This window comes from Triturus cristatus, chromosome 6 (genome assembly GCF_964204655.1).
Source record: "Triturus cristatus chromosome 6, aTriCri1.1, whole genome shotgun sequence".
Taxonomy (NCBI): domain Eukaryota; kingdom Metazoa; phylum Chordata; class Amphibia; order Caudata; family Salamandridae; genus Triturus; species Triturus cristatus.
The window spans coordinates 37,880,933-37,901,935 of record NC_140589.1 but is presented as its reverse complement, the minus strand read 5'-3'; the positions used below and the strand labels follow the sequence as shown (position 1 = coordinate 37,901,935).

Genomic DNA, 21,003 nt, shown 5'->3' with positions numbered 1-21,003 from the left:
TTCAACTGACCCTTTTTGTTCAATAGAATGCACATCCTTTCCATCACCCGTACATACTCCATTATCCGCCCCCACCACCTCTAGTCCTAATTTACTATCTTAGCTTTTCATCGTCATTTCTTTTTAGGTCGTATGTTGTTGCCACTGTCGTTTACACTCCTGCCAGTCCTAAGTTACCTTTAACTTTATTTTGTTTTTCAGGGCGTCTCAATGTAGTTTAATCCGGGCACCTTGTATTTGCGCCATGATGCCCTTCACAGTCAGATACTCATTTTTCATGATCCATGCGTGGTGTTTAAATATGAATCGCTGTCTTAGTGCCTGATTTTGAGTTTCTCATAATATTATGACCCATGAGTAAAGTCCTGTTCACACATGGGTCGGAATTATTATAATTATTTTGAGTTTTATGTAGCGCTAGCTAGACCCGAAAGTATCAGAGCACTTTACAAGTTGTGGACATAGGAAAATAAAGGTACAAGTGAGGATACGTTTAGGTCGAATGCACTCAAAAGAAGTATAAGCAATTTAGCATTAAAATAGTGAGAACAATCAAAAAGTACCTAACAATACAACATCAAGGGGCTTATTTCGATGCTGGTCGGAGTTGCCTCTGACAGACACTGTTTCAGTCTCGGCCTGATTACGATGCGACTGAACACTGTTCAGTCACATACTCACTTTTCTCTATGGGAGTTTGTGTTACCGATGAAACTGTCTGTAATACAGGCTCCTATAGAGAAATGGGTGTGTGTGTAAAACCCTGTACCCTGGTGCCTGCTGTACAGTGCAGGGTTTTACAGGGGGGTACCCTAGGTACCCCCTCGACCACCAACTGTAGACCGCGGGGGAAAGGGGGCCATGCTAGGGGCCCACAAAGTCGCTTTCCGACAGCCTTTTTGTGTCGTAAAGGCCGCACAGAAAGGCTGTGGGAAACTGATATCATAATCCCGACGGCGGAAACGCTGTCCATAGGGGATTACAGTGCGGTTCCGACTGGCAGGAAGACTTCGAGAGCCGGTCAGAACCGAGTCGGAATGACCGGCTGGTTACATTCTGACCGCTGACATCATAATCAGGCGGTCGGACTGCAAACCCACCGTGTCTTTCTGAAAGCCTCCGACTGTGGTCGGAAAGCTTCTGACTAGCAGTCGGAGGCTTTCTGACCGACATCGTAAATCGGCCCCTAAGTAATGACGTTAGTGCAATAAAAAGGACTGAATGGGTCATCGTGAGTTTGAATATATTTAATGCATCTGATAATTACCGATGCGTTAAATAACTCAGTCTTCATTAAATTTCGTCTGATCAAACCTGCCCAAATTTGACTGGGGAACGCATAAGGTATTCACCGTATCATGCGGATGTTGGTGTGTTCAACAACAAAATCCATGTTATTCCCCATGAACTCATAATAGGTGGTATTTATCACACCCGATAAATAACGTACCCGGTGGTAGCGTTATCAGAGGCGATAAACAACACCTTGGATGGTAATCAGGTCCTTCGTTTTCGAAAAGTTATTAGTCATTGTGAAGTTGTGGGACATCCATGTCTTGTACTGACAAACCATTGAAAAGAATACTGTGCCAGTTTTATTTGGGGTTTGAACATATTTGAACATCTTACTGTGCTCTGGCAGAGGGGGTTTTCTGGGTGGGAGAATATGAAAAAATTACCAATTGTCTAAAAGGAACAGTCCCTCATTTAAGAAGAACGAACTGTTTTCTTGAAGGGATTTGACTTAATTCCTCAGTCGTTCACCGCACTTTTTCATGTCTTTCAAATACTATCTTTCTCTCTTTGTCTCTTTCTCTCACTCTCTTGTCTCTCTCGTCTCTCCCTTTTCCCTCACCCTCTCTCTTACCTTTCTGCTCGCTTTCTCTCTCCCTACCATATCAGATCTCTGACACTACATCCGCAGGCCCTAAAACATTTTGGAAACGGTGCCAGGGCCTCCTAGGCACCACTTTCGGTAGTTTAAAGCGAAAGAAAAAAAACTCTCGCCTGAGTGTGGAAGAGGTAAACTCCTGTGCACTGGTGCATGCTGGGAAGGTTTTGCTGCATGTAGTGGGCTTGGCTTGACTCTTTTTATTGTAGGGGGACTCTGGTTTCCATATCTTTTTCCAGGGAATAGAAGAATTAGCAATACGCCTCTAGTTCTCAAGAGGGCTGCCATCCTCTGTGCATCTCTGTACAATTGTTCCTAGATAAAGATTTGCTAAACTTGAGATAAACCTTTTTAGAAGGACTTTTCATGCATTTTGTATGGGGAAAACCACACATGTGGGCACAGTTTTAGAAATCTGTGAAATGATTACAAGTTCATGGAGTGCCCCCACCCTGCACATAACTTCCAGAGACCGAGACTCATATTATGACGGTGTTTCCGACTCGGATGACAACAAAAACATACACTAATGTTAAAATGACACGAATCCTTTCACTTTCCAGGTACAGTCTACTTTGATAAGTAAAACAGGGCAAGATGACTTTTGATCATGTAGGACTGTCCTTCCGATGCTTCGTATTCACCTCCATCTGGTAAACCTTAAAATTTGGCTGGCTTCAGCTCAACCAGAACAAATCCTTGTTTCATTGACAGAACATCGAACACACAAGCATCGTGTCACACATCCATATCGTGTTAAAAATATCGTTGACATAAATATCATTTTTCTATAAACTTATAAAGAGAAGTACAAAAATATCAAAAAAATATATAATTGACACTAATATTGTTAAACAAATGACAAAAATATTGGCTTTTGCATAAATATGCAGTTTAAAATAGTAAAACCTAAAACCTTTAATTCATAAGTATAATATAATGTATATTACATAAAATGAAGTAACATTTAAATATATATACTTATATAAACATACTAAAATAAAAACATGTGTATGTTTATATAGACATAGCTATAACAACTAATATAAAATATATGTTTACATAATATTTATATTTTGTTTTTTAATTTACTAATATAAAAAGTGTATATATACATATATATTGATATATAAATAAGTACATTACACAATTTAAAAATGAAAACAAATCACACTAAAAAGCACATGTAGTAACAATATTAAATTAAAAATAAAACTGTACACACATATATATATACAAATAGTATACTTTAAAAAAAAAAATATTACATATATTTAAACAATAATAAAAAAATACTAAACTATGTAAAAGAATAAGCATACTATTTCCACTCCGGTGTATCCAATAAAAGAGAAAGCGTTGGACTCCGAAGGGGTACATTTTACTATTCCCAATCCATTCTGTGCAACAGTAGGGAAAGCTTTCGACTCCAGAGGGGTAAAATTTACTATTCACGCTCGAGGCTGTGCAACAGCAGAGAAAGAGCTGGATTATAAAGGGGTAAAATTGACTAATCCCACTCCAGTTGGTGCAACAGTAAAACAAATATTCCAGTTCAAGCACATAACATATGTTAATATCAGTATTAATTGACAAAAACACAAAAGTTTTAACATTTTAAAGAACATCTTTACAAAAATTAAAAGATCATTATTTAAAAAAAAAAAAAAATCAAATGTATATATAATTTTTTTAAATTAATTGCTAATTTAATTAAAATCCTACATTATAGTCCCACAAAGCAACACACAATTAAAATAAGAAATAAAATATGTAATTAACAATTAATAATTAATTGCTTATTCTTAAGTTCCCACCATGTACCCCTACAAACACAACTACCCACACCTAAAATATAACATAAAAAGAATAATTAAACGATTTACCTAATTATAAATTAAATATTTAATATTACATTAATCAATAATTGATAATTTGTTACTTAGTTAACTTTACACCCTATAAATCCTACAAATGCAAGAAACACCTCCCCAAAATATCAGTAAAAAATATATAATAATCACACAATTTACATAATTTTCAATTAACTAATTAATAAGCAGTTAATAAATTATTAGTTAATTAACTTCCGAACCAATACCCTTACAAACAAAACAACCCGCCCCAAAAATATCACTTGGAAAAGAAAATAATTACACCATTTACATAATTATCGATTACATAATTAATACTTATTACAAAGTAAATATTAATTGATTATACTTAATTAACTTCCCACCCTGTACCCCTGCAAACCTCACAACCCGCTACAACACTATAAATTACTATTAACAATGAAACTAAAAATGTTAAATAACTTACAATTAAAAACTATAATTTAAAATGATTAACAACAATTATACAAACCATATGTTAGATGGATATACGATTAAAATATGAACTAAAACACATACAAAAAACTAAAAACCGATATTTTTTTCAATTATATTATTGCAAATAATATTAAAAACATCGATATTATTGTATACAATATTACTTACCTAAAAATCAACATATATGTCCACCATATTTCTGCATCACGATATTAATGTGTCACGATATTTGTTTGCCTCGATATTTATGACTCAGTATTTTGTGCAAATACCCAAATACTCACCTGAGATCCCATCACTCTTTGCTCCGTTCTTTTCATGACTATAACTTTAACCATTTGCCGAGTTGGAAACATTGAGTCCTTTTTCATTTGAACCTCACGCTCACCCCTGAAAGAATATCAGTAAAAACAGTGTCAGACAGTGAGTACACACTAACATTTCAAATACATCCGTGACCTTCATAAAGGTTCCGTTGTCATGGCCCACTGAGGTAAGTCGACCTGCAAGCCCTGAGGCAGTCCAACCGCTCTAAGATAATGAAGCATATGGTAGGGAGTCTTCTATTGAGATACATAGTGCTCGTGAATATAGCGGCTCTTAAAGTACATATGGGCAAATAGAGACAATGGGCACATCCTAATGAAAGCAAGCAGGGCAAGAGCAGTTCTTGTGGCTTTACTGTATCTGGAGGACTCCGTAGAGGCTTCATGACAAAATACCTCATGTTACAGGGGATGACTCGCAGGATGAATATAGTTAAAGAAAAGCACCTTCACCACAGGACAGAGAGGCAAAGCAGCTAGAGATTAGTGGTTATTATTGATGTAATTCCAATTACTAGAGCTACAAACCATAGCCTAAGTATGAGACTTCACAAGAATGAGTATATGTCAAAAAATGTTTCGACTCATACACTACTTGACAGGCATCCTTCCTCAGGGCACATGCACTAATAACAACCAAATAATTTATAACAATAAAAAGCTTTTCCAGGCAAGACAGTCCAGGCATTGGTACCTGTAATGGAACGCAGAAGTATATAAGAGGACATGCAGGGTGCTATGTGAAAGGACAGGTGGGGAGCGGTATGTAGCTGGAGAGGTGCAGCAGTATTTATAGGCTGGCCACTCTGCTGCACGACAGGCGGAGCAGCTTTTAGCATGACAGGATGAGTGGTATTTTGCAGGACAAGTGAAGCGACTGAGGCTTCCAATGTTTTTCATACATATATTTTAATTCAACGACTATTGTAAAAGGAAAAAAATTGATGCACCCCTAATGGAACTCAAGCTGGGTAGCAGGTGAGTCCATATGACAAAATTCAGTCACCGTGGACAAACTCATTTCAGTTAATACACGTTTCCAATAAACAGGAGTGGGCAGCATTGCTACATTCTGAACTCACTGGTCTTTTTTTGCATTTTCTCCATGGTCACTATCTAAGCTGAATGACGTAAGTTGAAATTATTGTTTTCATTCACTTTGACACTCTTCTCTCTACTTAGTCAGTGGGGCAGTATGATTGTCATTGCTTAGCTCAATAAATGTGTCTCTAAGGATTCTAGTACTAATTAGTATCAGATACTAATCTTTATTGTAGGAAAACTGCGTCTTGCACCCCCTTAACCCGTACTCACTTCCACTATCCGAAAGGTTGCAGTGTTTATGGCTCACGCTTCAAGTGCAATATGTAACATGAAATAGGGAGAAGTTGTGTCATGAAATTGAGGTTGGACGCATGACCGTGTGATGCCGTGTATTAACAGTACTCGGGGATAGTTGGGCTTTGAGTTCTTTGCTAAATTCTTAGAAGCTTTACTCTCATAATGTGCTCTTCTCGTTCTATAGGTCTGTACATACTTGCATGTGAAAGACAGTGAGAAGGAACGGAGTCCCGTCTGCCACAGTTTGACAATGCCACGGTCTTCTAAAAAGACTCCAACCAAAGCGTGCCCTTCTCCGCTCTCTGGTCCTCACAGTACGACTAGTGCGGCCTTCCACACTTTGCCCAAGATCAGCCCCAACTCGCTCCTCAACAGCCTGAAGAGGAAGGAGAAGGCGAAGCCGGAGGCGCAGCGGCTGACGGTCCAGAAGATCATGGGCGCGCCCACTAACGGGGCAAGGTCATTGCCAGAAACGAATGGAAATGGAACAAACACCTGGCCGCTGAAACGGCACAAGAAAAAATCAAGGGTTCCCAGCTCTGAAATGGAGGGGTTCCTTGACTACATGAAGAACCCCCTGGCAAGAGACATTGATGCGGAGTGTGGTTCAATGAGACCAGCATCTGGTTTCAGCAAAGAGGAGATTAGTTGTAGGACGTTGGGTTTTGTTGGGTCAAAGACTAATAGTGTTAGCTATGGCTGCCGGCATCTCTCATTAGGTTCTGTTTTAAGTCTTGAACTCCCCAAGGATCTCAGTCTATTGGGAAACTTCCAGGATATCCAGGAAAACATCAGAATTCTACCTGAGGGGTCTGAGAGAAGGGGTGAAGCAAGGCACGGCTCTGATGTCTATGGCAGTGGTCCTGCCCATAGGGGAACGCATGATTTGGTGGAGGAGGAAGAAAAGGTTTCAGGTCATCAAAGACAGAGCCCTGATTGTGTGCAAGAGATGCCTAAGAAACCTGTCGAGCGTGGAGATGACATCACAAATGTTCTCACCCATGATATGATTCAACAGAATCTAGGTGTCTGGTCGGGTGATGCGACCCAGTCCCCAGATCCCCACAGGATGACCACGCATGTTCACGCAGCAAGTGAACAAGATGGATTGCTCATCGTGGGTCAGAGAGATTCAACGGAGGACCTGCTTGACTTCAGTCTGAAGAGACTGTCTCGTATCAGTGTCCTGCATGAGCAGATGGATCACGAGTGGGACCGGTTGGCTGCCAGAATGAAGACATCGAGTGGGCCCACTGGGTCTCGAGCAGAGGCACAGGTGAGCTGCTCTGTGAAATTGAGAGAGATGTTAACAAGCAAAACGGTGGTGAACTCCCCAGATAAGTCTCCATCGAGGACAGTTCATGACAGACCACCTGAGTCCGCGGTGGCTGAGAGCCTGATAGCTGGTCCTGTACAGATGGCAACCAGCGTCCATGGTTGTAACCAAAGACCAGCAGGGTCTTCTCCAGTTTTGCAGCAGATCCAGGTGGGTCTCAAACCCTCGAGCCAGCTCTCGGTGTTGCAGTATGAAATTTGCCAACAGGACTCCAAGTCCTCCAGTCCCATCAAACCTTCAGCAAGAGCAGGCAGGACTCAATCGCCTGCGTCAGTGCGGAGCCCCATCAGAGTTAATACAAAGTCACTTCTGCCAGCAGACGTGGTTCACCCCAACCATGAGCTGTTTGAAGAAGATGAGGAGGAGCTGGAGGGGATTTGGAAGAATGTAGAGCAGTACAAGAGCCGACAAGGTAAAGAGGTTGTACAGGCTGCATGGACCAAGGAGGCTGGTGGCGACTCTAAGGCTGGCACGGTTGAAACTGAAGACTCCAAGGCCGGCAAAGGGTATAATGAACCTCACTCTATAGCCATTCCTAGTGGTCAGATCATCATGACGTCCGAGCCCAACATGCTGGTTGCCAAATTCATGTTGCCCACATTAACACATACCCATCAGAGACTGGAGTTCAAAGACAATATCAGTGGCAATGGAGGTGTGCCAGTCAACATGCATGTGTCATGTACATCCCAGCACCCTAGAGAAGAGGCCAATCAGAAACTTGCTAACAAGACTGTGCTTACTGTGGCTAAGGATTCGTGCGAGATGGACCAGTTCACAGCTGCGTGCAAATCACAGGAGGCAGAAAGTGACAAGGCAGGTGCTTCCAAGGTAAGTCTTTGATCACTGAAGTCCGCAGTTTTGACGGTACTGTGTTGGGCCACAGTAGGGTGTATTTTAGGGAACCATTGAATAGCTCTTAAGAGAGATCTGTCCATTAAAGTGACCGCTGCAGAGATCATTGTGAAACCTGATGGTCTTTTATTCGTGCTTTTGATGAGTTAAGGCCGGATTTAGATCTTGGCGGACGGGTTACTCCATCACAACGGTGATGGATATTCCATCCGCCGATTATGCATTCCGTTATATCCCATGGGATTCATATTTCAGCCGATGGGATATCCGTCACCGTTGTGATGGAGTAACATGTTCGTCGAGATCTGAATTCGGCCCTTAATGTGCATATCTCAGAGATATTTTTGCAATCTCAAATTTTTCCTCATTTGACTACGAAGTCATAGGAATACTTGGGATGAAGTTTGTTCTGCCGATATCTGTGTGCGGATCTGTGTGCGGCCCGATGTTCTTCTGTAGAAGTCTACAGAATACAGTGCCACAAGACTCTTACAGGTGAAGCAGCCGTGCTTTACAAATCCCAATTGATTGATTGACAGAGTAATACAGCCCCGTGGCATATTGTGAAATCTGCTGTCACCCACGTGCCTTCTAGGGTTCCTTCTGATGCCTTCAATAGAAGATAGGGGAGACGAGAGATACTGGAGTCACCTGCAACCTAAGATGGCTCAGTCGGTGATGAGCTTGTTGCAGACACTCTCTCGGAGAAGATGGAACATCCAGTTGTTGTTCTGCTGTATGTCCTGAAGGTGATAGACTTACATCCAAGTGGGCTTAACTCATCCCTTCATCTACTCCAGGTGTAAGGACGGACCTGAGAGGGGAGTACAAATATTTATCACCTTGATGGTGAACGTAGTCCAAAATCTGCCCTTCATGGTGTCGCTCTTAATGCAGCATAGATATTGCATCTAGTTAGCCAGGGTAGCGTGTGCTACCCATGCCGGCCCTTTGATGCCTCTGACATGGCTCTTGCTATCCCTCGTCTCAGGGTTCATGAATAAACACAAAGTAAACAGGGCTCCGCGCCACTCCTTCGGCCCTCAGAAGCAAACCGAAGACTGTTAAGGGCCTATGGGTTGGACAAGGGATCAGCGCTGTGATGTCATTTGGGGTCAAAGGGGGTGTGACATCACGTCTTCTTCTCCCTGGTTCTTGTGAATTGAGGTCCCGGTAGCCCACTACAGACATTGAGTGATTCTGAAGTATCTCTGTGGTGTCTTTGGAAGCAGAACATTCCTTGGTCTATCCTGAGGACTTGTCCAGCAGGACTCAGAGCTCAGACGATGCTTTTCACAGTCATTTCACCCCAATGCACATTTTTAAACTGACAAGTCAGACAATTGTTGCCACAGTAAACATATATAATCCATTCAAGATTACAATCTGTCCAGTAGTGTTCATTTCAGTCTCCACTGGTTTGCAGTCCATGTTTTATGTACTGTCTTTTTTGATGGCATCCATAGGCATCTTTTGTTACTCTCTCCAGAGTTTCTGACAGGGTTCTGTGGGTGATACCCTCTTTTTCTTCTTCACTGTTACTAACAAAAACCTGCTTTGCCTTGCAGAATGTGAGAAACTTGGTCTCCCAAATGTATTAGTTTTTGGAGCAGTGTAGAAGTCTCTGCTTCTCCCAAGTCACACTGTTGGAAAATGCGATTCTGTTTCAGTTTGTGGTTTGATTGTATCGTGTCATTAAGTTTCTGTTCCTGGTTTGATTGTATTAGTGCTGTTCAGTTTCTGTTCTGGGTTTAATTGTATCGGTGTCGTTCACTTTCTGTTTCTGGTTTGATTGTATCGGTGTCATTAAGTTTCTGTTTCTGGTTTGATTGTATCAGTGTCGTTCAGTTTCTGTTTCTGGTTTGATTGTATTAGTGCTGTTCAGTTTCTGTTTCTGGTTTGATTGTATCAGTGTCGTTCAGTTTCTGTTCTGGGTTTAATTGTATCGGTGTCGTTCACTTTCTGTTTCTGGTTTGATTGTATCGGTGTCATTAAGTTTCTGTTTCTGGTTTGATTGTATCCGTGTTGTTCAGTTTCTGTTTCTGGTTTGATTGTATCAGTGTCGTTCAGTTTCTGCTTCTGGTTTAATTGTATCAGTGTCGTTCAGTTTCTGATTCTGGTTTGATTGCATCGGTGTCATTCAGTTTCTGTTTCTCGTTTGATTGTATTAGTGCTGTTCAGTTTCTGTTTCTGGTTTGATTGTATCGGTGTCGTTCAGTTTCTGTTTCTGGTTTGATTGTATTAGTGCTGTTCAGTTTCTGTTTCTGGTTTGATTGTATCAGTGTCGTTCAGTTTCTGTTCTGGGTTTAATTGTATCGGTGTCGTTCAGTTTCTGTTTCTGGTTTGATTGTATCGGTGTCATTAAGTTTCTGTTTCTGGTTTGATTGTATCAGTGTTGTTCAGTTTCTGTTCTGGGTTTAATTGTATCGGTGTCGTTCAGTTTCTGTTTCTGGTTTGATGGTATCAGTGTCGTTCAGTTTCTGTTCTGGGTTTAATTGTATCGGTGTCGTTCACTTTCTGTTTCTGGTTTGATTGTATCGGTGTCATTAAGTTTCTGTTTCTGGTTTGATTGTATCAGTGTTGTTCAGTTTCTGTTTCTGGTTTGATTGTATCAGTGTCGTTCAGTTTCTGTTTCTGGTTTGATTGTATTAGTGCTGTTCAGTTTCTGTTTCTGGTTTGATTGTATTAGTGCTGTTCAGTTTCTGTTTCTGGTTTGATTGTATCAGTGTCGTTCAGTTTCTGTTCTGGGTTTGATTGTATCAGTGTCGTTCAGTTTCTGTTTCTAGTTTGATTGTATTAGTGCTGTTCAGTTTCTGTTTCTGGTTTGATTGTATCGGTGTCATTAAGTTTCTGTTTCTGGTTTGATTGTATCAGTGTTGTTCAGTTTCTGTTCTGGGTTTAATTGTATCGGTGTTGTTCAGTTTCTGTTTCTGGTTTGATTGTATTAGTGCTGGTCAGTTTCTGTTTCTGGTTTAATTGTATCAGTGTCGTTCAGTTTCTGATTCTGGTTTGATTGTTTTGGTGTCGTTCAGTTTCTGTTTCTGGTTTGATTGCATCGGTGTCATTCAGTTTCTGTTTCTCGCTTGATTGTATTAGTGCTGTTCAGTTTCTGTTTCTGGTTTGATTGTATCAGTGTCATTCAGTTTCTGTTTCTGGTTTAATTGTATCAGTGTCGTTCAGTTTCTGTTTCTGGTTTAGGTGTATTGGTGTCATTCAGTTTCTGTTTGGATTGTAGCAGTGTTGTTCAGTTTCTGGTTCTGGTTTGATTGCATCAGTGTCATTCAGTTTCTGGTTTGATTGTATCTGTGTCGTTCAGTTTCTGGTTCTTGTTTGATTGTATCGGTGTTGTTCAGTTTCTGTTTCTGGTTTGATTGTATCGGTGTCGTTCAGTTTCTGGTTTGATTGGGTTGATGTCGTTCAGTTTCTGTTTCTGGTTTGATTGTATTGGCGTTGTTCAGTTTCTGGTTTGATTGTATCTGTGTCGTTCAGTTTCTGTTTCTGGTTTGATTGTATCGGTGTCGTTCAGTTTCTGGTTTGATTGTGTCGGTGTCGTTCAGTTTCTGTTTCTGGTTTGATTGTATTAGTGTTATTCAGTTTCTGGTTGGATTGTATTGGCATCGTTCAGTTTCTGGTTTGGTTGTATTGGTGTCATTCAGTTTCTGTTTCTAGTTGGATTGTATTGGCGTCGTTCAGTTTCTGGTTTGGTTGTATTGGTGTTATTCAGTTTCTGTTTCTGGTTTGATTGTACTGGCGTCGTTCAGTTTCTGGTTTGGTTGTATTGGTGTTATTCAGTTTCTGTTTCTGGTTCGATTGTACTGGCGTCGTTCAGTTTCTGGTTTGGTTGTATTGGTGTCATTCAGTTTCCATTTTTAGCTGGGTGTGGGTCAGGGATCTTTAGCAAACTATTTTGTTGTGTTGCCCATGTGTGGCTCCCAGTAATTCCTTGGGGTCTGCTCTCAGTCCATGAGAGGTGCTTCCTCCTGTCGATGGTCTCCTGTGCTAGGATGGTGTGGGGGCTAAAAGAGATCAGAGACCTCATGCGGACACAGCCTGTTTGGGCACCATATTGAAGGGGCGGTGATGCTGCCCTTCTTGACGCCATGTCTCATTCAGCCCTTACTGGCCCAGTGTTTCTTCATAGCTCTTCCTTCAGGCCCACCTCACTGTCCTGGGATCCTGGTAAAACCTCTGATGCAAGCTCTGCTTCGGGGGATGATCCCGCCTGGTCAGCGGGAGAGAACCCCTGACTGCACAGAAGCTGGAAAGAACTGTACCAAGGTCTGCCTGAGTGTCCTCAAACCTACACGGGCTATAAGAGAAGATGGATAGAAGAGATATGTATGGATATACATGAAACAGAGGAGAGATATTTATGGATATACATGAAACAGAGGAGAGATATGTATGGAGATACATGAAACAGAGGAGAGATATGTATGGAGATACATGACACAGAGGAGAGATATGTATGGATATACATGAAACAGAGGAGAGATATGTATGGATATACATGAAACAGAGGAGAGATATGTATGGAGATACATGAAACAGAGGAGAGATATGTATGGAGATACATGATACAGAGGAGAGATATGTATGGAGATACATGAAACAGAGGAGAGATATGTATGGAGATACATGAAACAGAGGAGAGATATGTATGGAGATACATGAAACAGAGGAGAGATATGTATGGAGATACATGAAACAGAGGAGAGATAGGTATGGATATACATGAAACAGAGAAGAGACATGTATGGATATACATGACACAGAGGAGAGATATGTATGGAGATACATGACACAGAGGAGAGATATGTATGGAGATACATGAAACAGAGGAGAGATATGTATGGAGATACATGAAACAGAGGAGAGATAGGTATGGATATACATGAAACAGAGAAGAGACATGTATGGATATACATGACACAGAGGAGAGATATGTATGGAGATACATGACACAGAGGAGAGATATGTATGGAGATACATCAAACCGAGGAGAGATATGTAGGGGCAAGTAAATACCCATGGGTGGGAATACAGTGAAGCTGTGGTCCAGGTACCCACCTCCTTAGAGACTTGCATTACCCTTGTTTATACAGCAGGGGGGGGGGGGGTGAGTAGACCTGAAGCTGTCACATGCCAGATTTAAGAATCTCGTTCAGCCCTGAAGCCACAAGTTGTCAGGTGTGAGTAGAGTCATCTGTCCATCAGCATCAAGTTGTTCGTGTCAGGTGTGAGTAGATAGTATGAGGGTAAGCTCCCCGTGACAGGTGTGTGTAGTTTATTCAGTCCCAAGAGCTTTAACTCTGCCACACCAGGATTGATGCCCCACCCCGCCTACAGTACCCAAACTTTAAGGTGTCTCGTGCCTGGGTGAGTAGCCCCCCAATCCATAAATATCAGTTTGCCACATGTCAGGTGGTCCCCATTCCTGCTTTGTTCCTTGTCTTGTGGTAGCTAATTGTAGTCCTTCATTTACTTTTGGAAAATCAAAACTACAAATACCAGAATGCAAAGTAAAACCCAGGACTGGATTAACTCTGCAGTTAGATGCGGGACCAATGAAAATGAAAAATAAAACAGTGCTCGGTGCCACCCGGGTTGGGTCCCGGGTTGTGCCAGACCCCTCGCCTCCCGGCCACTGACCCCTTATTTCAGATCTGGAACTGAAAACTTGAAGTATTTTTTTAATTATTCATCCCAGATCAGTTTCGGTTTTTATGAACAGCAAGTGGAGAAGTCATAACATTTGGTGTGACACATTAAGGAGACATCATACCCTGCGTGGATGTGCCACGTGAGCGCATGGGCTTCAAAAGTACCTTCCGGTGACCTCTGACCTCTGACCAGTTCAGACAGGTGCTGAACACTTTCCACTTCCGCTGGGAGCAGTGGGAGAATCCTATCCACAGACAGTAGCACAGCGGTCTCTACCTGCCCTGTGGCAGGTGGCTATTATCAGCCGCTCCTTGCTACTGTCATGACAGCGCCCCCTGCGCCCTGGAGCCTGTAGTGCTGCTGTCTTTATAATAAATGCAGAGCTGCATGTACAAGAACACACAGCGAGACCTCTTCCACGCAATAGAACCACCAGCTAAAAACCTGCATGTGAGAGACACAATGCTGGTGGAGAAACCGCTTCCTCGAGCTTTGAGGTGACTCACTTCCTTCATGAGGGCTTCACCTCCCCCTCCCCCCCAACTATCATTACAAGCAAAACAACCGGGCCTAGGACCCATTTCATCATTCACCACCCTCCGTGAGTTCAGCCAGCATTTATAAGAAAATGAAAGCTCTCCTCCCATTAGGACACTTTCACATAGTTATTCATCGGGTTTTCACTGAGTCACAGTGTGCTCCTGGGCGTATCACAGTCCGCTTCAGACCACCCTCCCTGCTGGAAGACAGCCCAGTTCTTCAAGACCTTCGCTGGCTCCCGCAGAAGCCAGGATCACCTCAAAACTCGGCTGCTTCACATCTGAGCAAACCCTCATGCGTGTCCATCACAGGACACCTCCCTGCAAGGTGAAGAGGTTTGAAGAAGCAGAACGTCTCTCTAGTTAGAAGCATCCAAAGTCAGTCCCAGAGAGGCTGTTCTGGCCATGTCCTAGTAACTCCTTCCTCTGAGCAGTAAAGTCTCCCAACTCTGCAATCATTGGACAGCTATCCATGGTCTCCCAAAGCCCTCTGGGATCTGCACCTGGCAGCCTTTACCCACAAGAAGGGCACCAATTGTTTTCCAGTTTCTTCCGCATTCACTGGTAGCTTAGTGGACTATTGCGCCCAATGAAGGGGCCTGTGTTCGATCTCATGGTGACAGGTTCGAATCCCGGCGGGTCCACTTGGCCATTCATCCTTCCAAGGTCGATAAAGTGAATACCATTGAGCTGGGTAACAATAAACATCTGTTATTCACAGCAGACCCCAAGGACCTCAAGAATTTCTGGCCCATCTCCCTGCTCCCCTTCCTGGCGAAGGTCACCGAGAAAGCAGTCAACAAGCAACTGACCAACTTCCTCGAAACCAACGGCTCTCTCGACCCGTCCCAGTCTGGCTTCCGCAGCAACCACAGCACCGAGACCGCCCTCATCGCCGCCACCGACGACATCAGAACCCTGCTCGACAACGGAGAAACCGCAGCTCTCATCCTCCTAGACCTCTCAGCTGCCTTCGACACGGTCTGCCACCGCACCCTAAAAACACGTCTCCACAACACAGGGATCCGGGGAAAGGCCCTGGACTGGATCTCCTCCTTCCCCACCGACAGAACCCAGAGAGTCCGCCTACCCCCATTCCACTCAGAGGCCACCAAGATCATCTGCGGCGTATCCCAAGGCTCATCACTCAGCCCGACGCTCTTCAACATCTACATGAGCCCCCTCGCCGACATCGTCCGCGCACACGACCTCAACAACATCTCCTACGCCGATGACTCCCAGCTGATCCTCTCCCTGACCAGAGACCCAGTCACCGCGAAATCCAACTTCCAAGAAGGAATGAGGGCCGTCGCCAAATGGATGAAGATCAGCCGCCTGAAACTGAATACAGACAAGACGGAGGTCCTCATACTTGGACCATTCCCCTCTGCCTGGAACGACTCCTGGTGGCCCGCCGCCCTGGGCACAGCACCGACAACCACTGACCACGCACGCAACCTAGGGTTCATCCTGGACTCATTGCTCACTATGACCAAGCAAGTCAACGCCATCTCTTCCTCCTGCTTCAACACCCTCCGCATGCTACGAAAGATCTTCAAATGGATCCCCACGGAAACAAGAAGGACTGTCACCCAAGCCCTTGTCACAAGCCAGCTCGACTATGGCAACGCACTCTATGCAGGGACAACGGCCAAGCTACAGAAAAGACTGCAACGCATACAGAATGCCTCCGCACGCCTCCTCCTGGACATCCCCCGCCACAGCCACATCACCGCCCACCTGGGAGAACTGCACTGGCTCCCCGTCAACAAGAGGATCACGTTCAAGCTCCTCACCCACGCACACAAAGCGCTCCACAACGCCGGACCCGAATACCTCAACAAACGCCTCTCATTCTACACCCCAACTCGCCAACTCTGCTCAGCCAGCCTCGCCCTCGCCACCGTACCATGCACCAGAAGAACAACAACAGGCGGCAGATCTTTCTCCTACCTCCCCGCCAAGACCTGGAACTCTCTCCCCACCCACCTCAGACTGATCCAAGACCTTCTCACCTTCAGGAGAAACCTCAAGACCTGGCTGTTCGAGCAGTAGCAGCACCCCCCTCCCTCAGCGCCTTGAAACCCTCGCGGGTGAGTAGTGCGCTCTATAAATGTACTGATTGATTGATTGATTGATTCAGCACCAAGATACCCTTCTGGATGAATATTTGCTTTTACAAATATACATGTTATGTTATACCATGAACTAGACACAGTGACAAAATGCTTTACATAGTAGAACTGGTTGCAGCAAAAGAAGCCAGAAGGCGACTTTCCACGAAGACATAACGTCCGTGGAGCACACAGTGGAACAGGGACGAGGAATACATTAGGGTTCGGGAGGAGAATGAAAGCCCTGCAGCATTCCAGTGGGTCTGCAGAGAGGACAAATACCTTGGGTGAACCCAGACAAGGGGACAGTGACGGGTCAGTTAGTTGTCGAGGTGCTGTGCGAAGAGTCTCTTCTGTACCTCACAGCAGATGCCTTCGTGCGAGGGATTAATTCTGGTAGCAGGAGGGACTGAGTTCCAGCCTGAAAGTAAAGCAAAAGGGTTATTTCTTGCAAGTTGGAATGAATGTTTAGTTTCTACTTCATGCTTGCTTTCTCGTTTGCCATGTCCCCACTTCGTCTCTCCTGCCTGCCTTCTAGTGCTTAATTTGTAAAACAGTAAGTGCCAGGGCCCTTGCCAGGAGGCCACTGCAGCTTGCCTCGCCCTTTATCCCTGCCAAGGCAGCCAGTAACAGTACCTGCACAACTACTAACCATCACACTGTGCTATAAGTGAGACAGTTCAGACTGTTCCAGCCCCCCAAATCTATTAGAATGGCTTGGACAACAGCTATTAGTTGATTTTAATGTATACTGAATTAATAAACAACTGTTGTTCTGCTCATCTCTAAGTTACACAAACAGCACCACCATGTGGCAGCTGTCCTAAGTGCCGGTGTTGAAAATTAGGTGCTGAGCACCGTAAACCACCTGCTCAAATTAAGCACATCGGTATATCCATATACACCTTACTGGAAACTGGGAGAGGAGTTTGCACTGAGTTCCCATTTCCAGCTGTTCTAGGTAAGTGATCTGATTCCCCCACAGGTTGGAAAATAAGAAATAATATTACACGCTGAACTAGTGATCATGGACTTGCTGAAATATCTCCCATCTCACGTCAGTCAACCTGAGGGCCTTGAACTAAAGCAGCCGAGTCCTCTTGCCCAAAAACAATTGAGAAATAGACAATTATTAGGTTTCACCAAATGGTTAGTTATAACCCAAATAAGAGGCGACTACATCTGCTATGACAACTGGTTGCAGCTGATGCTTAAAGGCAAGTGTGTCCACTCACATCGGACACGTGGCAGCATGAGATCTCACCCCTGGAGGAGCTACTCGCCCCTGGCATAGGCGAGCTTGAGATCTTGAGAAGCCACTCATGCCTAAGACTGTGAAGATTGCCACTGTGCACATACATGCCACCCTTTGCACATTAACTGTGGGTAGAAATCTAGCAGGGCGGGGTTGGGGGAGATCGGAGAAAGAGAGGCCTGGAATAAGTTCAACGACTGAAGCTAGGGCGTGCAAGAAAACGTACTTACGACTGACCCGTGTCTTCCAGAGCCCAACCAGGAAAGACTTCCAGCTGATGGAGGGGACCCTGGAGAAGAAGCATGTCTTGCAGCCTGGGGGAAGGAAGGTAAGTGCTTCAAGTACTTCTAGCGCCAAGAAGCGCCTTGTAGCTGATGTTTATGATGCACGCACATGATCGTACCAAGAAGTGCCTTGTAGCCGATGTTTGTGATACATGCGCAGGATAGCACCAAGAAGCACCTTGTAGCCAATGCTTGTGATGCATGCGCAGGATAGCACCAAGAAGGACCTTGTATCCAATGCTTGTGATGCATGCACGAGATTTGTTTTACAAGTTGTTGAAATCACCAGAAAGGAAGCACAGATTCCTCAGAGTTGGTGAATGCACAGATCCACTAACACTGGGGGTTGCATTCAACTCAGTACTTACTAGGGTCACAAATGCAGTGAAAAAACATTCCACGTAGTGAATGGGGAACAGTCAAGCGGAGCGCTGTCTGCTTAGCTTGTAAAAGGACCTACTGAGCGGTCTCCAGGGTTCTTAAGTGGAATTTTTCTGAGGAGATCTTGCAGCTCCGTCTTCTCAGATCCTTTGAAATTGCATTGGATGCAATCGTCAACATTCACTCTAGTTTTGATTGGAGGAAAACTTTCAAATGTGTTGCTGCCCTGATGCAGGTTTCCGCACGTTGTGCTCAAGGGACTGAAACGTCAATTCTACTTTGCTGATGCAGCGCAAATGGACTTTTAAATCTTTTGGTTGCAAGCTGGCTGGTGTCTGTTTACATGAACCATGTAAATACGTTTTCATTCATGTTGTTTGCCTTGAATGCTATTTATTCTACTTCTTCCTATCACGATTGCACTATAACAATGTAAACATTTATAAATATTTATCCAATTGTTGAACCTATCACCAAGCCTTACTATTGATCATATATGTTTATTTTTAATACAATAATTAACAAACCTCATTAAATACCAAAAAGTAGCACAAAATTTGGCAATTTCCCAAATTTCAGCAGAGTAATTTAAATGTTGCTCACGCCTGATTGTGAGGGGCTGTGCCGATACTGAGCTGCTGGAGCGAGAGGCTGAGCAAGAGAGGACACTGCCAGTGAGGCAGTGAAGGAAATAATACTTTCTTGCTATAGTCTGAGTTTCTAACAGCGCAGTGCTGTTGGGGGCCTGGAGGAGGAGAGACAGGCATACCTGCTCTTGCCTTACCAGCTAACTCTCTGTGGTGCAAATCAGTGGATGTCAGAGATGGGCTGGGGCCTGGACTCAGAGGTCCCCTCTTCTGTAGGGTTGCAGCTCAGCAGATAAGGAGGGTGAAGGCCAACACGGTGACACTTTCACCTGGGTTGGAACCATTCTATCATCTAAGGCACACATCAGCCCTTATTGAGGACCAGTAGGAATTGATTGATTGATCAGGAAAATCTCACAAATGCTGACTGGGGAGAACATCCCAAATGCACTCCTGGTGTATGGTACATGGGTTTCTTCATACATGCTCTTCCCTGGCCATGTTGTCATCTTAACCTTTCTTGAATGAAAGACCATCACAGTTAAAAGAAGCACTTGAACGCACTCTAACTTTATCGCTCTTTTCTCTTTGACGTGGTAGGCAACCTGTCGCGCGTGGACGAAGTGCCACACCGTGCTGGTGAGACAGACGCTCTGCTTCTATCAGGACCGTAAAGACCCACTTAAGGTACCTATCGGTGACTACCAGAATATATCATAAGCTGTAGAAATTATTCTGTGATACACAACATGACGACTCAAAGAATGTGGTCAAAGAGGTTCTTATATCTGCAGAAATGACATGAGATGCGATTCTAATGCAAACCTGGTCTTGTGGAAGATGTTACTTAGTGGAGGTATGGCCTAGTGGAGGTGTGGCCAGGTGGAGGTGTTGCCTAGAGGAGGTACAGCCTAGGGTAGATATGGCCTAGTGGAGGTATGGGCAGATCGAGACATGGCCTAGTGGAGATGTGACTAGTGGAGGTATGGCCTACTAGAGATAGGACTTAGGAGGGATATGGCCTACTGGAGGTATGGTCTAGTGGATGTATGGCCAGGTGGAGAGATTGGTCTGCTGGAGATATGGCCAGGTGGAGGTATGGCCTAGGGGGGAAAAGGCCAGGTGGAGGTGTGGCCTAGTGGAGGTATGGCCAGGTGGAGGTGTGGCTTATGGGAGGTATGGCCAGGTGGAGGTTTGTCCAGGTGGAGGTGTGGCCAGGTGGAGGTGTTGCCTAGTGGAGGTATGGCCTAGTGGAGGTGTGGCCTAGTGGAGATATGGCCTAGTGGAGGTGTGGCCTAGTGGAGGTATGGTCAGGTGGAGGTGTGTACAGGTGGCGGTATGGTCTGGTGGAAGTGTGGCCAGGTGGAGGTGTGACCTAGTGGAGATATAGCTAGGTGGAGGTGTGGCCAGATAGAGGTATGGCCTAGTGGAGGTATGGCCAGGTGGAGACATGGCCTAGTGAAGATGTGACTAGTGGAGGTATGACCTACTGGAGATCTGACTTAGGAGGTATATGGCCTACTGGAGGTATGGCCTAGTGGAGGTATGGCCAGGTGGAGAGATTGGTCTACTGGTGATGTGGCCAGGTGGAGGTATAGCCCAGGGAGAATATGGCCCAGGAGAGGTATGGACTAGTGGATGTGTGGCTGAGTGGGGATATGGCCTAGTGGAGGTATGGCCTACTGGAGGTGTGGCCAGGTGGAGGTATGGCCTAGGGGGATATGGCCCAGGGGGATATGGTCTTGTTGCAGGGATTCTGCACATATACAGAACTATGAACAGGAAAACAGGACCTCAGTGAATAGGGATGTACCAACCTACCACATTACTACCCAAATTCCCAAACCGACTAGCTACAGTGTCTCATTCATTCTCCATCTACAGCGAAGCTACCAATGATTAGACAACCCAGAACACGCCACTCTCTCTTGGGAATCGCGGGAGCCAGACAACTCTTTCGCTCACTCACTCATACTTGTCCACAATGCGAGTAATCAGAGACGCGGTATAGTTTAAAATGTTTATTTTAACTAACGCGTTCTATGGTACAGTACACGTGCCGGTACTAGCAGCAAAATGCATACACACAATATAGTC

At 44.3% G+C, this 21,003-nt stretch overlaps 1 protein-coding gene across 3 annotated transcripts in view; it reads left to right on the top strand.

The window, feature by feature from the left end:
- Nucleotides 1–21,003, top strand: part of LOC146813709 (uncharacterized) — a 248,540-nt gene that overhangs the window by 182,830 nt on the left and 44,707 nt on the right. For 2 of the 3 annotated variants that reach the window (XM_085610202.1, XM_085610203.1), the window contains 4 exons: nucleotides 1,903–2,022; nucleotides 6,076–8,058; nucleotides 17,905–17,982; nucleotides 19,507–19,593. In XM_085610202.1, coding sequence (XP_085466328.1) covers nucleotides 1,903–2,022; nucleotides 6,076–8,058; nucleotides 17,905–17,982; nucleotides 19,507–19,593 — 2,268 coding nt within the window. The remainder of the gene's footprint in view (nucleotides 1–1,902; nucleotides 2,023–6,075; nucleotides 8,059–17,904; nucleotides 17,983–19,506; nucleotides 19,594–21,003) is intronic. The other variant, XM_085610204.1, reaches the window with a different exon arrangement.